At 38.0% G+C, this 15,928-nt stretch overlaps 1 protein-coding gene across 1 annotated transcript in view; it reads right to left on the bottom strand.

The window, feature by feature from the left end:
• osbpl3b (oxysterol binding protein-like 3b) overlaps positions 1 to 15,928 on the bottom strand; it is a 77,586-nt gene that overhangs the window by 36,237 nt on the left and 25,421 nt on the right. The window contains 2 exon segments of the mRNA XM_036583137.1: positions 2,473 to 2,589; positions 7,804 to 8,086. Of these exon segments, the coding sequence (XP_036439030.1) occupies positions 2,473 to 2,589; positions 7,804 to 7,899 (213 nt within the window). The 5' untranslated portion in view covers positions 7,900 to 8,086.

Raw genomic sequence — 15,928 nt, 5'->3', positions numbered from 1 at the left:
CTCTATCTCTCCTTTTGTGTGTCTACCTCTCCCTCACAAGCTCTATCTTTATTTTACTCTGAAGGCTTGGATTGCAGCCCGAGACTTATCTTACAGTTCCTCTCTCTCGCCCCCTCTCTCTCTATCTCTCTTTTTCTGCTTGGTTAAAGGTGAGAAAATGGAAATAAATGTGTTATCACTTGATTTCCTAGCAACAGGGAACCAAATTCTCTAGTCAGTGTTGACACAGGCTACAGACATGAGTTAATCATAATTACTCACAAATCCATGAAAACTTATTTATTTGATCCAAGCAGATGTTTTTAATTCTGATATGAGCCACAATCATATTCCAAGGTTGCTACTACATCAAACAATCTACCGCTGTATATATGGACTATTCAAGTGATATAATATGCTATATATGCTACATACTGTGCAAAAGAACGGCTATTCAGTACAAGTTGTTCATTTTTCTGCATCAGGAAAAAAACAGAGGACAAATATTTCTATTGAAATTTTACACAAAAGTCTCAACAAAGATAATATAAAGATAATATTAAATTTTTCAGTATTTAGTGTGTAATCTCAAAGTAATCTCAAATACAAATTTAGACTCCTCAGTCCATAAAACCTTATTGCACATCTCAGATGTCCAGTTTCAGTCTTCTAGTTCAAATTTTCTTTTTCTATTTCCTTTTCTCAGTAAGGCCTTCTTGACAGATTTCAGACTCATAGTGTTGGATTTTCTTCTCACAGTGGAAGTAGGATAGAAACACTGATGTTTTATTCAGATCTGAAGTAAGAGTGGAGCCTTCTTCTCAAACATGAAAGCTTTAAGTACTGTTTATCTGATGGTGATGGTTTTGGTGGTCTACCAAGTCTTGCACGGTTCAGAGTCCCATTTTCTCTAAATCTTTTAATCATTTTTCGAATTCCGGTTTTGAAAACTGTTTTTTTTTTCACCATCTAACCTCATCAGAAATATCCTTTAGTCATTTTGGATGCACATGATAAAGAAATCTTTGAGGGAGCTGAGGTGTGTTTGGGTAGTAGCTTGTGTGAAGGTTAGAGTCTCTTTGAAGGGGAACATAACGTCAGTGACTGCTTTGTGAACAGCGTTTGTAGGGAGGACACAGCTGTAACTGTCTGGTTTTAAGACTTAAAAAATGGAAGAATTAAAATGATAGTAGGATGCCTAAAGGTAAAAAGTGGACAAATTACATACTTATAGATTTTATTACACTTTACTACACTTAGTGTTGAAAGCTGTTGTAGAATTTTCTTTAAATATGTGTTTCCTGCTTTTTGTCACAGTGACAGTGAAAACTGAATACCAACAGGCTGTTTAAGTATTGTGTTTTGACTTGAAATTGAATAATTGAAAGAATGACCTCTGGCCTTTGCATTACTGTCGGTCTATGTGAGGTCACGTGTGTGATCAGCTAATGCATAAGACACTGCCTTTGTGATAAGCAGTCTGTGATAACACATATGAAAGTGCTTCAACAGACATGGAGAAACTGCAGTGATGACGTGGGAGTGTGTGTGAGTAAACTGAGCTGGCAGGGCTCAGGACAATCGTTCATCAAGTGGTTCAATCAGCTAAAATCCCCTGTGTGGGGGCTGTTGTTTCAGTAAGGCTGTGGGAGGACGTGACCGTTAGAAGCAGTGCAGGAGTTCAGTGGGGGATTTCATGCTTCATTTTTCAAAGGGCCTCGGGGGCTTTCTCACTCGATTTGTCTTGATACCCAGATTTTGACTTTAATACCAAGTATCGCAATGCTTGATATCAAAAAGATACTAAGGAAAAAAATAAAAACACTTGTCATCATCTAAGCAATCAGTGATGAACTGATCAAAAAAACAGTATTTTAACTGTTACAGCCTTACTAATTAAGCTTAAACATAAGCAATTTTTTAATTCTAAAATTTTAAATTTTAAATAAAAATGTTAAATAAAGTGAAAAGGGCCGAAATAATTTAAACATGGCCTCCCTCATGTTCTGAAGGGAAGATTAATAGTAACATGAGATCATAGAATGTAGCCTAATATTCATCATCCTGGTCCCGGAGACCCCCTCTCCCGCATATTTTAGTGTGTTTCCTTCTCTAACACACCTACTTCAACTCTAGAAAGTCTTGTTAATTAGCTGGTTGATTAAATCATGTCTGTTGGAGCAGGAAAAACACCATCTGTGGCTTATGTTGATTGTTTCTAAACACAATGTCAAGTCATATGTTACTGCGAATGTGTCTCTGCCCACCTGAGTCAAATTAGCATGTGCAATATGATTTGTTTATTGGCAGAATGTATAACATACAGCAACATAGTGCTGGCCTATTTAAATACAGAACTGAAATGTATTGGAAGTTGAATTGAAACTACTGAAAGTATAATTGAAAGTACTGAGAGTACTGATCTATTTATCACATTGAAAAAGCGCTGAACTTTTAATACACCATGCAACACTATCTTAGACGCCCACCCACCTTGTGCCAGCCCTTCATTGGCCATTTTCTCCTCTTCAGCATGAAGCCCTCCTGCTTCTCAGGCTCCTGAACGTTTCCTAGGCCCCCACGCAGCCCCTCCACAATCTCCCAGCTGTCCTGTACACACACAGAGCACACAATTACACACTATCCATTCATATTCACAAAAGGTAAAACCGTTCACAAAAGGTAATTAAAGGAGAATTTAAGAAATGCATAAGATTAAAGATAAAACTGTCACTTAGAGAAATTAAAGGTAATATTATAATTTTCAACATAAATTTTCACAAAATGTAGTAAGAAAACACTCTCACTTGCCACTTGCTGCATATTTGCACCTTTCTGGTAGAGAGCACAGAGTTACCAATCTGAGTGGTATTCTGCTCAGAAGTAATTCAACACAGCCAACATAAAGAGAACTGATCCAGCTGAATCACTTCTAATGCACTCAGAAGTCATGATTATTGCCAGCTATGGTAAAAACATGGAGTAATTTTATATGAACTATTTCTCAGTTTCACTCTTTGGAACAAGCAGAGAAATTCTGTTGATTCTAAATTTTAAATTGTAATTTTATTGTAAGCAGAAATATGGTTTTATTCTGATTTGAATTTGATGAAAAGTTTGTTGTGCATAGTTTAGTTTTTCAGGAAGAAATTTTTACCATATTGTTGTAATTTCCTCACACTAAAACAAAGAAACAAACAATCAAAAGATGTGGAAGCTCAAACCTGTTGATACAGAACATATGTCCACTTACTATATAATTAAATATGTAATTATGTAATTACATTTGAGCGCTGTTGCCTCACAGCAAGAAGGGCCTGGGTATGATTCCCTGGCCAGGCAACCAGGGTTTGCATGTTTTCCCCATGTCTACGTTGGTTTCCTCCCACAGCCCAAAGACATGCATGCGAAGATGCTAAATTGCCCCTATGTGTGAATGTGTGTGTGGCTGTATATGTCTGTGTGTCTGCCCTGTGATGGACTGGTGACCTGTCCAGGGTGTTTCCTGCCTTCCAGCCAGTGACTGCTGGGATAGGCTCCAGGACTTCTGAGACCCAGGACGATAAGCAGCTTAGATAATGTGTGTGTGTGTGTGTGTGTGTGTGTGTGTGTGTGTGTGTGTGTAATTACATTTGAACAATAAGGCAAAATACAAGTAATAATGCTTGACTTCTTAAGGTCACAATGATTGTGTGGTATGTCTTTTATAAAGTGGTTCAGGAGATCTGTGATTAATTAGGTAGGTACAGCACACGGTTTACACTTCTAGTCTATAAAACAAATCTTTATAACGACAGAGTGAGCAGACTTTTTATAGACCCAGGTTAGCAAAGCATAGTGGCTGTTGACGTCACAATTCGCTGCATGCTGAGCAGGGGAAAGTGGGGCAAGGACAGGGAAGACAGGATAGTGTCCTTTTTGTCCTTTCTCTAAACCTTCCATCCATCCATCCCATGCATACTCACACTCCACCTACATTTACATTTACTTTAATTACTTAAGAGTGTTTTAGAGAGGTTGCTGAGCCACCAAAATTTGGACAACACCACCATTAGACACTGCAGTGTAGCTAATGGGAACACTATACCACTCCTCCAAGGCAAAGAGGTCTACAAGACTTTTATGAATAAAGTATTAGATTCCTAATGACATCCACCACTGAGAATCATTTTCACTACTACTAGTCCACTTCTATCTCTTGGACTGTGTGGAAGTGTCTAAAGCATTTTAGAAAGTATCGCATAATTATTTGGAGTAACATGATGGTAAGTTCAGAGACAGTTTAACTAACTTAAAGCTTCTTGCTATATTCATACTAAATTTCAATTAAATGTCACATAAAGTAAATCAGGAAGTAAATCGAAGGATCTCCGAGTACTGGGTTTGCTTTCTGGCATAAAATAACAGCACAAATTACAAAGATAGTTTTCTAGAGGAAAATGGTAAAGAAAAAAGAAAACAACAGTAAGAATCACTACTTTCGTTTACAGCCCACGTGGAGTGTTGTTTATGCTTAACCTCTTAAATGGCCAAGACCCACTAGGAGGCCCAAATTTTTATTACACACTTCTATAATCTAAGAACAGCTCAGCCAGTTTGCATGGAAGTCCCTGTAGTAACTGAATAATAAGCCTTAGTCAAGGTGTGAAATACAGGTCCAAGACCTCCTAATTGCCTTGTGGTGACACTGTAGCATATCAGTTCACCCAACTGGTCCTTTGTAGCCTAGCAATTGTAACTATGCCTGGGATAGCTCAGAACAACTTTACAATATGCTGTAGTATGTTAGTACATCTAAAAAAATCCCAAAAGGTAGGTGGAAATAGTGAATTTCTATTTATTTCTTAAACCAAAGACAATGCATTACCAGTCTAGAAAAGAGCATGTCCAAAAGACGAACTGTTAAACCAAACCATTTTGTTGCCACTGAACACTGGAGTAGCCAGCCAACGTGAGACCCACCCAAATAACAGGAGGTATGTTGCACACTGGCCTTAGTATGTATTGAGCCCTATTACTACACATTAAGAGTTTAATAAACAGCTATATACTATGTAAGACTCTTTACATTTTGTTTGTGTACAATCTTTTCATGTCACATAAATACCTTGTACTTTCTACCCAAAAAACTGCACAGTGGAGATTCCTGTGTTCTTTTTAACACTTAGAATTCAAGAAGAAACAAGCAAAAACAAAGATAAAGTTCTGTTTTTCTTTTAATCAGTGAGACTCAAACATGAAGACACTTGTTAACGGCCCATTTTGCTAAAAAAGTTCAGAAAATAGCACAAGGAGTTTCACCAGTTCATACAGGAGCTGAAGCTCTGAAGCAGTGCTGTGTGTGTGAGGCACTGCTTTACAAACACAAAAGCAACAATGAGCACTGATGTGAAGGATGACATTATTGTTAAAGTTCTATGCTTATCAAAACTTGATGTGGGTTTGTTTTGTTATTGTTGTTTTTTAAACTTGGAGTGAAAAGGTTTTACAGCTTTGTTGCCCCGCTCTGGCACAAACAGAAACTGTACTAGATATACTAAACTGCAAAATACTAGTAGTTTTAAAAAATTAGATATACACAATTTTGACCTGATTTATTGATTTTTCACTGTTGCTTATTACCCGAGACCCACTTTGTCTTGTTTTACATTGTGAAAGTTCACATTATTTGTTTTGCTTTTCTTGATAAAAAAAAACAAGCTTATGTTGTTATTTATAAGTAGTTTGTTTATATATTTACTATGTATATTCTTTAAGGTTGACAGTCATATTTGGCATAATGACACTAAAACTATTAACTAAAACTCTTGGAGGTTGTTTAATTTTTGACTATTTAAAACTACATCAACTGATTTTATTATTTGTTAGCTTCTAGTTTAAAACTGGTATTGTTATAGGTTAAATGTTCATATCGGTTGGGCCCTCATTTCAATTTCAAACAAAGCATCAGTGTTGCTTTGACTGTGGAGTGATGGTCAGTGGCTGAGATTATTATCTTGTTTGAGGTGAAGATTTGATCATGGCTGGCATAATTCCATGACGCTGGCGTGGAGACCGATGTCAATCATGTGAGAGGTGAAACGTGCGTGTGCTCAGGAGTAATGAGCTTTATAATGTGACCAGGCCATGAGCTTAGAGATTACCACTGCATATTCAGGACAGCCTGTCCAGCTGAGAAGGACACACCCGCTCCTGAGCTCACAGAGGTAAGCACAGGCACACTCTTAATTATGTACACATACACACACATATTGATAATCAGTCAAAAACAAGAAATTAAAAAAATACAGAAAGTGTGTTGTTTTGCTGTGTTTTCTGTATTTTTGGGGAAGATGTGAATAGATTATAACAGATTAACTTCCCTCAATACAGTATCTCACATATTTTTTAAACCCACAAGTTTACTGAGAAACATTAATGAGTTTCTTATGATGAGAAAAATATGAATATTGCATTTTATCTGTAATATTCATGGATTCAATCAGTAGCGGATGATAATATTTCCCACCATATTTCCCACACTGCCGTCTGAATGCCGGTGATTAATCCAGTGGTTCAGAGTTAATTGGGTAGATTTTAGATAAAATTGAACACACAGAACACAATCACCCATTAGTTTTCAGGCCTCAAAAAATGAACTGGTTTGAAAAATCTGTTTTTGCTATCTGAGGCAAGGAGTTTGTCCACTGTCACAAAATACACCCAGTCCACTGAAAAATACAATGACACCATAGCTGGCCCAAAGAATTCTTCATGAACATGTTTTGGTTTTTGGTGTCTGTGGGCTCGTCTTGATAGAGCCACTTAGTGTTCTTTAAAAGTAAAACTTTCTCTGGAGAAACACCCAGAGTCTCATTACTGAGGGCTTTGAAAACTGATGTTAACACAGCACACTCAGCACAGCACAGCTGGAGAATTAGGTCAGATAAAAAGTGCTTATCTGCTGTAAACACACATACAAAAACATTTACCATGCATTCATACTGGAGAATAAACACGGTATCTATGGACTAAGTTGCTCTCAGTGCTCTCACCTTAACTCCTTAAACTGCAGGCTTATTATCCAGTAAGACTTCTTACTCTCTGCTATAAATTACTTGGTAGCTACTATAATATTAGTATGTAAGTCATCTAGTAACTGCAGGTGCACCATTACTTTTTAGTATTATTTAAGTGACCAATAGATGAGTTTTTGTCTAATTTTTATTACCCTCTTTTATTCTGAAGCTCACGCCGTGTGGGCTAAGCGAACACATGAATACCAGTAACTTTTATTAGTTGCAACATAAGTAAAATTATTTGCTCTTTAATGGGCCAAACTCATATTTTAATATTGTAAATGAAAAATTAGTTGCCTATTTAAATATCATAAATCAGCCTGGTATAATTCTGGTACAGGTGTAGCAGCAGCATTTATATACAGCACAAGTGCACCTACCTGGCTCAAATTATTTACGTCATAACTGCAACACAGATCTGCCAAAATAAAAATAACAAACTGTCCTATCACGATTGCTCATTTGGAGCAAAAATCTGCAGATTCCGATCTTGGCCGATTCCAAACATGCATCCCTACTTGTTATGACAGTGAGGAACTGAACTGTGGTCCACTTTCACTCTTCAGTCCACATATAGACCCCTTGGGATTTAAGGGGTTAAAGCTAGGTTACTTCTAAGAAACTGTACTTTTCACTTTCATTAAAAAGATCTGCTCAGAATTGACCTTGTGCCTGTTGCAGTTCTAGAAAGGGAAAGGTTCAAATACCAAACACCAAAACAAGCACCATGACCCTCAGAAACACGCATAAACACACGGACACTTACCTGCCGGCTGTCATGTTTGGAGGAGGAGCTGCTGTTGCTGCGGGATGGAGAGGAAATCTTCTGGGACATGGTGGAGCTCTTCTCCTCTGAGCTCATCCCTCACATCAACAAACAGAGGGTGAGAGGTGGGGGGGAAAGGGGAAGGGGGAGAGAGAGGGAAAGGGGGGAGGAGGACAGAGAGAGAGGGGGGAGAGGAAAAAAGAGAGAGGGTCAGGAGCCTCAGCTGTGGATCTCCATGCGGCTCTGCTCACTGCAGAAGCACTGGCATTGTACAGGTGCAACACTGTGGACAGACAGAGAGGGGAGGGGGAAAGAGATGGATTTTACTCAGCGGACAATGAATCACTGCACTGGATTCTGCACATTTCCTATAAAGCAAGGTCAAAGCACTGATTGTTTTCAGTGAGGACTCACTCTCTTTCACATGACCTTTTGACCCATGACCTTCTTTTTTTTCACTCTCTCTCCCCCTCCCTCTCAACAACATTTACTTACCAGAATGGTTTGGTGAAAATTAAATTACAGAGGTTTTTTTCACTTACACCAGATGTAGTCAATCAGCCAAGACATGTTTGGCATCAAAATTTCACTTCTTTAGTTTAGCACTGGAGCTCAGAGGCTAACATCGCTAACAAACACTAGAAGTCAATAGTCATCCAATTTTTTTCCATAATTACATCCCCAAACCTTCCCTCAATCTGCCCAAACCACATCCAGGGCTTCATTAAGGTCACACAGACTTGTGAATGTGAACTGGTCACAGCATGGATTACCATGAACTATTAAAAAAATGGTGTTGTGCTGAAACTATGTCTTCCACAGAATCCGACTCCCCTTTGGTGCACACACATCACACAGGGATTCGGATGCAAAATCAGATTTGTGATTTCTATTGTTTCTATTTTAAACATATATCTTCAAAAATCATCAATAAGTGATATTTATAAAAAGGGAACAACAGAAAATACTGTTACCTGTCTGTTACCTTTGGCTCTCCCTCTTAGTTAGGCTGTATTAGCTCGACCTGCCGGAGTCTCTGCTGCACTCTTTTAACACTGTGTACTATAGTCTCTCTTAACAGAACTAACTGTCTGTGTGTTTCTTTGGTGAGCTGAACAACTGTTCATTCTGTGCGGTCTGATGCCATTGCTTCTTCTGCCTTGATTGGGTGCCAGTCTTGTGGACTGGTTAGACCACCATGGAGCTTCCTGCTGTACTATATTTGTGCAAACCTCACCTGCATGCCACCGACCCTCCTGATGATAGTGCAGCACAGACTTAAACTATTTAATCATAGCCATTGCTTCAGCTGATTTTCCTCTTTTCCATATCTTATACTGATGGTCAAACCTTATTCTCTGCACACAGTGTGATGGTTTGCTATCTTGTGTTGACCAGAAGAGGATGGGTTGGCACAAAATTCAGCTACACACTGAAGTTTTATTCATTTTTGTAGTTTACAAGAAATCATACTGTGTCCTAACCAACATTCAACAAGTCTGCGTGACCTTAATGAAAACCTAGATCTGGTTTGAGCTGGTTCACAGAGGTTTTGGGAATGTATTTATGAAAAAGATTTGGGTGACTATTGACTTCTACTGTTCGTTCATAACATTAGCCTCGTATCTCCAGCGCTAAACTAAAAAAGCAAAGTCTGGGCAACATGTCTTAGGTGATCGTCTATGACTGGAGTAATTGGAATATTGTGAATTTTGATTTTTTTTTTTTTTTTGTTGAACCATTCCTTTAACACGCGCAGTAGGTATTAGCAATGTGTTGTGCAGTCACCCACGCTTAAATGAGTTTTTTATATGAAGCAAACTGCAGTGAATTTTAGCGGTTATGATGTTTGGGGTTTATTCTCTTAGTGGGCTGGAGCAGCGGGAACTGAAAAACTCTATTTGAGAACTTCCATTTATCTGAGTCAAACCAATCTGTGTGGGATACAAAGCTCTGCAGAATCAACTTATACATAAATGATCAAACCTGAATCTATGTGCTGGTATACCCATGCTGTTATCTTTCTCATATAACATGCTGAATGAGACATGCTCAATTCATTTTGTTATTTATTTGAATTATTTACCATTTGAAGACACAGGCATCTTCAATTGTTAGCCACAGTACCATTTTGGTCTCTGCACCTGATATCGGCACCAAAATAAAAATTCTGGAATAGAAATGAGTCTGGCAAGTGTACTCCAAGCTTCTCTTGGTGTTTGTCTGAGGGCTTGTTACGACAGCCCCCAACACATTCCCTCATTTATTGCAACACAGACCCATCCCCTAGACACACACACTCACCCTCACTCACACTCCCTCTGTTCTCTCTCTGCTGCAAGGTTAATTAGATTAGGAGTTCTGCAACCCACTGGGCACCGCCACTTAATTTCCTCCGCGTGTGGAAGCAATGGATGAGTCACCTAACACTAACACGGCTGTGTGCTTTCCCATTAGTCTTCACCCTCCAATCACTACACTCACACCAGGCCAGCACACCTGAGACACAAGCACCACAAGTGTCCACACAAGTCGGAACACAATGCAAAAAAATTGCCTTCATCATCATCACCTCCATGGACTGCACCGTCCAGGCTCTGATCAAAATTAAAACTGAAACTGAAAGTTTAACTGAAGTTTAGGTTCAGAAGAATCAACACAGCAAAGCTTTTGTAATTTTAACAGTTATGACTGCAGCGGAGAAACAGTGTTAGTGGCATCGTGATACAAAGTATCTTTCCTGTAATGAAGTACTGTAATGATTCACAGTATAAATTCTTGTGATCACATTACAGTCACTGACATCATTTGTTGCTCGCGTTACTCTTAGCAATGTTAATTATGCATAATGCATTTAGAACATACATTTCCTCTGTATAGATTATTCGTGCCTGTCCTTGTACATATTCTGCATGTGTATGTTCTACCTGAATAACTGAATAACAATTCCAATGCTGAGTCCCAACATCACCTAAACAAGCCAGACTTGATTTTTATTCAGGAACAGCTCTGTAAACTTTACTTTTTTCGATTCATTGTTTCTAGGCCGCTTCAGCCGTTCATGATTGGAACAAAGCATGACTATGTCTTCTTGAAAGGCAGGGACAGTGATATGCCATTCAAATGAAGTTTACTGCGATTGATTGACTATTTCTCTCTAAATAGATTATTGAAAAGAACTACTGGGTTTTCTCTTGTACTTTTCATTTGGTACTGTGCATAGGGTTTAGAGAGTAACACAGAACTAAAGTAATGAGTAATGAGATGGCATGGTCAGGAACTGGAATATCACATTTTGTTTTGTTTGGATTTATTTCCTACATATTCAGTGTCTACAGAGTAGAGTCTGGCCAACACATTAGATGACTGGTAATACTTGTGATACCTCAGTTTTATCAGTATAAAATATATGTATACAAATATATTGCCACCTAATTTTTTGTCATGGCATTGACTGGAACATGAATTTAAACAATGACAAAATATATCAAATGTAGACATATCTAACCTTTAGCATGAGAACAACATAACATAAACCCTTTTAGAAAGAAAGATAAAAGGTAATTAACAGAAACCACCCACAAAGAATTCTAGGTAGCTTTAGTATTTATATTATTTAAGACTGTGAGTTTCTGTTCTTTATTTGAGCTTAAGGAATGTGTCAATTGAGAACTGACAATCATATCAGTCAGTAAAGCGCTGTTTAACAGAACTACTGTGGTGTGAAATTAAAATCTAAACTTATAAATACAAAATTACAGTTTTATATGATCAGTTATCTAAATTTTTAGCTCTTTAAAATTGGTATCAGCCACAAAATTTTCATATTGATCAGCCCCAACTACAGACATACAAGCCTGCTACATCTAGTTTTAATGCAAGCAGAGAACAGAGAAAAACTGCTTATTAAATGCAACTAAAACCTACATATCAAATTCAGATTGCACACTAGAAATCACAATTCTTAAACATGAAGAAAAAAAGATCCATTAGTTCTAATCATACCAGAACCAAATTCATTCATCCTCACAGCCTTCCTGCCCCTCCACTGCTGCAACCATGACCACACTGTTTATTCAGTCACATGGCAGCTCTATGCTGCACATAAAAGCTGAGGGAGAGGGATAAAGGAAGTGCTGTGAATGATGCGTAGCCAAACACTGAACATCATTAACCCAGTATGACCTCGCAATCTCACCATATGGCTACCTGTAATAACCTTCATTCAGCTCTATTCATTTTTATTTTTACAACATTTAGCAAACGTTCCATACCTGAGACACACAGGAACAGGCAACGGATGATGGTGTGACACAGTATTATGATGGTGTTAAAAATTACATAAAAACACAAGAGGTAATGCACTGTTTGATATCAAGATATTAACATTATTTATGTACATTTTCTATGCTACATTTCAAGGTCATGAAGTTTAATAAAATTAATATGAATATGTCTCACAGGACAACAGTTATGACATTAAATTTACAGAACTCTCCAGGCAATAATTCCATTACTGGTTCTCCTCAAGTAAATCCAATCCAAAACAATAAAGGCTTATAGTTTAAAAGGGAATTCCACTGATTTGTCATTGAGATATAAACAAAATGATTCAGAGTGATCTAATATGAAATGCTGCACTGCAGAGAAATGTACCAACTCAGATTTCTTGATAGGAACCATAAGTCATGATGTCTAGAACACAAATGTGACCATTTTATTTGCTGTCCAAAACACTTAGTTAGTGTGTCTCTATATATAATGGCAAAATACTGGTAAATGTGAAAAGATTTTCAAAAGATTGAAGTTTTCTTTGGGGACTATTTTGCTCCACAGTGCCTTGTGGGAACCTCTCAATGCCACATGGATTGTAAAAATATGTTTTATGCCTAAATCTTATCTCAAAACTGTCGGAAAACAGTGTCTTAGACATCAGTCAGCATGTTCATATCCAGTTCATTTAATAGCTTTCTGTTATGTAGCTTTCAGAGAGAAGCACTAAACACTTTGGACGTCTGGTTCCTCTCACCATCACTGTGAATAGGTTTCTCTAGAACAGAGCATTTCACATCAGATCACTCTGACTTTATTTACATATTAACCATTTGATTATGCAGATATTTAAAAAAAAAATGCTAGAATTCTCCTTATGTGAGACTAGATAATATGTTAAAAATATATTCCAGCATTTTCAAAATAATCTGCCTGCTATAATATGGTCGATTCAAATGAATAATAATTTTGACATGTTTCCTTGTACTAATTAAAAAAGCAGGAAATTGTTAAAACACCTGAGCATCTTCCCATTGGCTTCTACTATAAGTGAGTTAACAGAATTTCTGTTCTCCTACGGGGAAATTACTGTTCATGGTAATTGATCATATATTACAGATGTGGCAGATAGATACTAGGTTGAAAAACGCTAAAATTTTCCTTTAAACAGCAAACGAGGGAATGCTGGTTGCTTTTCCAGAGTGTAGTGGCAGGTTGCCTTTCATCTACGGCAGCCAGCATGGGGGCGACTGTTCCAATTCCTCTCAAAGCAACGGCGGATCCATGGCTTCCCAAACCACACACAGAGCAATCTGCGATCAGGCTAATTACGGCGGCGGCGTGAGGCCTCTTTAAGCTGCAGAGGAGACTGAGCTTTTCCGGTAAACAGACACTCCAGGTTGTGTGTAAACGACACTCAGCAGCTCTAGACTCCCCACCTCAGCAAGCGCCTCTTTAGAAGCCAGCGGAAAGCAGCTGCCTCTTTGTGCCCGGCCAATCATTTATTCATTCACTTTCCACTGATCACACTGCTACTTCACACACACACACATATATACATACACACAAGTTTGTTTTTATACAATGTCAGGATGTGGGGTCATACATATGTCTCGTGTATTATACATAAGTATCCCTATAATAGTAATAATAATATATCCTATATGTATTTTATATATCATATATATATCGTTACTGTCCCAAAAAAACTTCAAAATAGTAACTTTACAGAAGAAGGAAAAACATTCTTAACTTAAATGTGACAAGATTTTTTCCAGGTAATTTTGGAGAATTTCTATCACTCCATTCACCAAGAAATTATTAGTTGTTGGTTCCTGACCATTGATGATATGGGGGTAAACGAACTCTACCCTGATAAGGGTTAACAAACAGATAGACTACTGTATTTGTAGAACTACAATTTGCCTATATGGTAAGTGGATCTGATCATAATAATAAGAAAAATAACAATAAGCTTTATTTGTACAGTACTTTTCATACATATAATGCAACTCAAATTACTTCACAGAGGGTTAAAAGACAAAAGTCATATTTTTTCAGAGAAATGTTTAAAAATAAATGTAAATATGTAAATATGTAATAATAATTTATCACATATGTATTGCATAAACATACATATATATATGTGTGTATATATATATAGGTTTTGTGAAGATTTGTCTCTGGTTTTCCTACATAAACCAGAAAATGTCCTGAAAATGTACACAAACAAACACACATGTACACACACAATGACGCACAGTCTACGCATGTCCGTACACACCCATGTAACACCAACAAGGCATTTATTTGAAGCCTAAAGCCTAACCTGGCCCTGAGTCATGTTTTGAGAGACTAAAATGAAGACAGTTAAAGGCTGCTGTTTCTGAACTAGCTAGAACATTCTGCAGAAGAGCCCTGAAAAGAATCTGAATTGAAGCAGCACAGAAACCTCATAAGTACTAAACACTGGGCAAGTCAGATGACCTTAGACTCGAGCTGTGACAATACTGTTATTCAGGACCGTCTGAAATGGAATTCTAACTCTGTATGTGAGGGATGGCTCCTACAGGAAACTGCTGTAAGAACGCTGAACCACTCCAGGGATTAAGTGTAACGCCAGACAAAGTTAGATCTCACTAACAGCCGGCGATGATGAAAGATTTATACAGGCTCAAGGCAATTCAAGGCAAGACTCATGGTTGAGTCCCCAACACAAGCTATAAATTATACATTCACACAAATAACTACAGAGCATTACTCTCACTAGCGTGCACTGTATTTCTACTGAAATATCTTCAGTACAAGAAAATGGGTTCCCATAAAAACCATACAGCAACAGAGATTAGTGCGCATTAGCTTCCCGAAATGGAGAAAATGGTCTGCACCCAGATCCTCGATGCAAAAGCATTGCTGAAGTGACCCTGCAACCTCACTCATCTAATTCATATAATCATCACAATGCAGAAAATGGCCTACATTTACAGCCTGGAACATTCTGAAGCTCATTTACATCCATCAAACCCAACCACAAGAGCTGCATTTCCGTGCAGTTCAGCTAAATGAAAGCACTGAGGTGGCGAACATCAATTAAAGGTTAAATAGAGATTCAGCAGAGTGGGGGTCAAGCTCCACAGGCGCCGCGCCCCTCACAACCCCCTCACACGCAGACACTGATGTAATTACGGGCTCAGGTAGGGTGAGTGGCAGCTTTCTTTGCGTCTGCCACTCTGTAATTCAATCTCTCCGTCCGTCACAGCCGGCAGGTAGGGCTTGTTTCTTTTGAAAGCGAAACACCATGCAAACGAGGCTAAAAATAACCAGTACAAAGCCCTGACCAAACAGCGGCGGCGGATGGATGAGCCATGGAGGAGCTGTTAGAATGTTCCGGAAGATAAGAGGGAGGTCAAAGAGCCTGTGTCAAAGCAAGGGGCCCAACCCAGCAACACATACTCATCTACTGATGAATGATCATATTACACACTGTACTCAGCACTTCATTACACTGAATAAAGACCAATGTGAGTTTTTGGTGACAAACACAGTTCTAAAGTGGAGAAAATCATACATCATTAAAGGTCTACACTGTATATTTCAACTAGGTTAAAGCTGGAGTGAGAAATGAACCTGATGAACATTATGGTAATTATATTAATAGATTTTTTTTGCAATGTGTGACCACTGCGCTTAGCCTATATCAGCCTAAATCTTACAAAATATTCGCAATGCAGACTTCCTGACCAATCAGGGAAATAAAACCACATGATACAAGAGCAACAAAGCAAGGTATACTTGTAGATATACATGACAGTGTAATAACAATATAAACTTCTATAACTGAAGTGTAATAATA

Source organism: Colossoma macropomum, unplaced genomic scaffold (genome assembly GCF_904425465.1).
Source record: "Colossoma macropomum unplaced genomic scaffold, Colossoma_macropomum, whole genome shotgun sequence".
Taxonomy (NCBI): domain Eukaryota; kingdom Metazoa; phylum Chordata; class Actinopteri; order Characiformes; family Serrasalmidae; genus Colossoma; species Colossoma macropomum.
The sequence above is the reverse complement of the archived record's forward strand: the minus strand, read 5'-3'. Positions and strand labels throughout refer to the sequence as shown.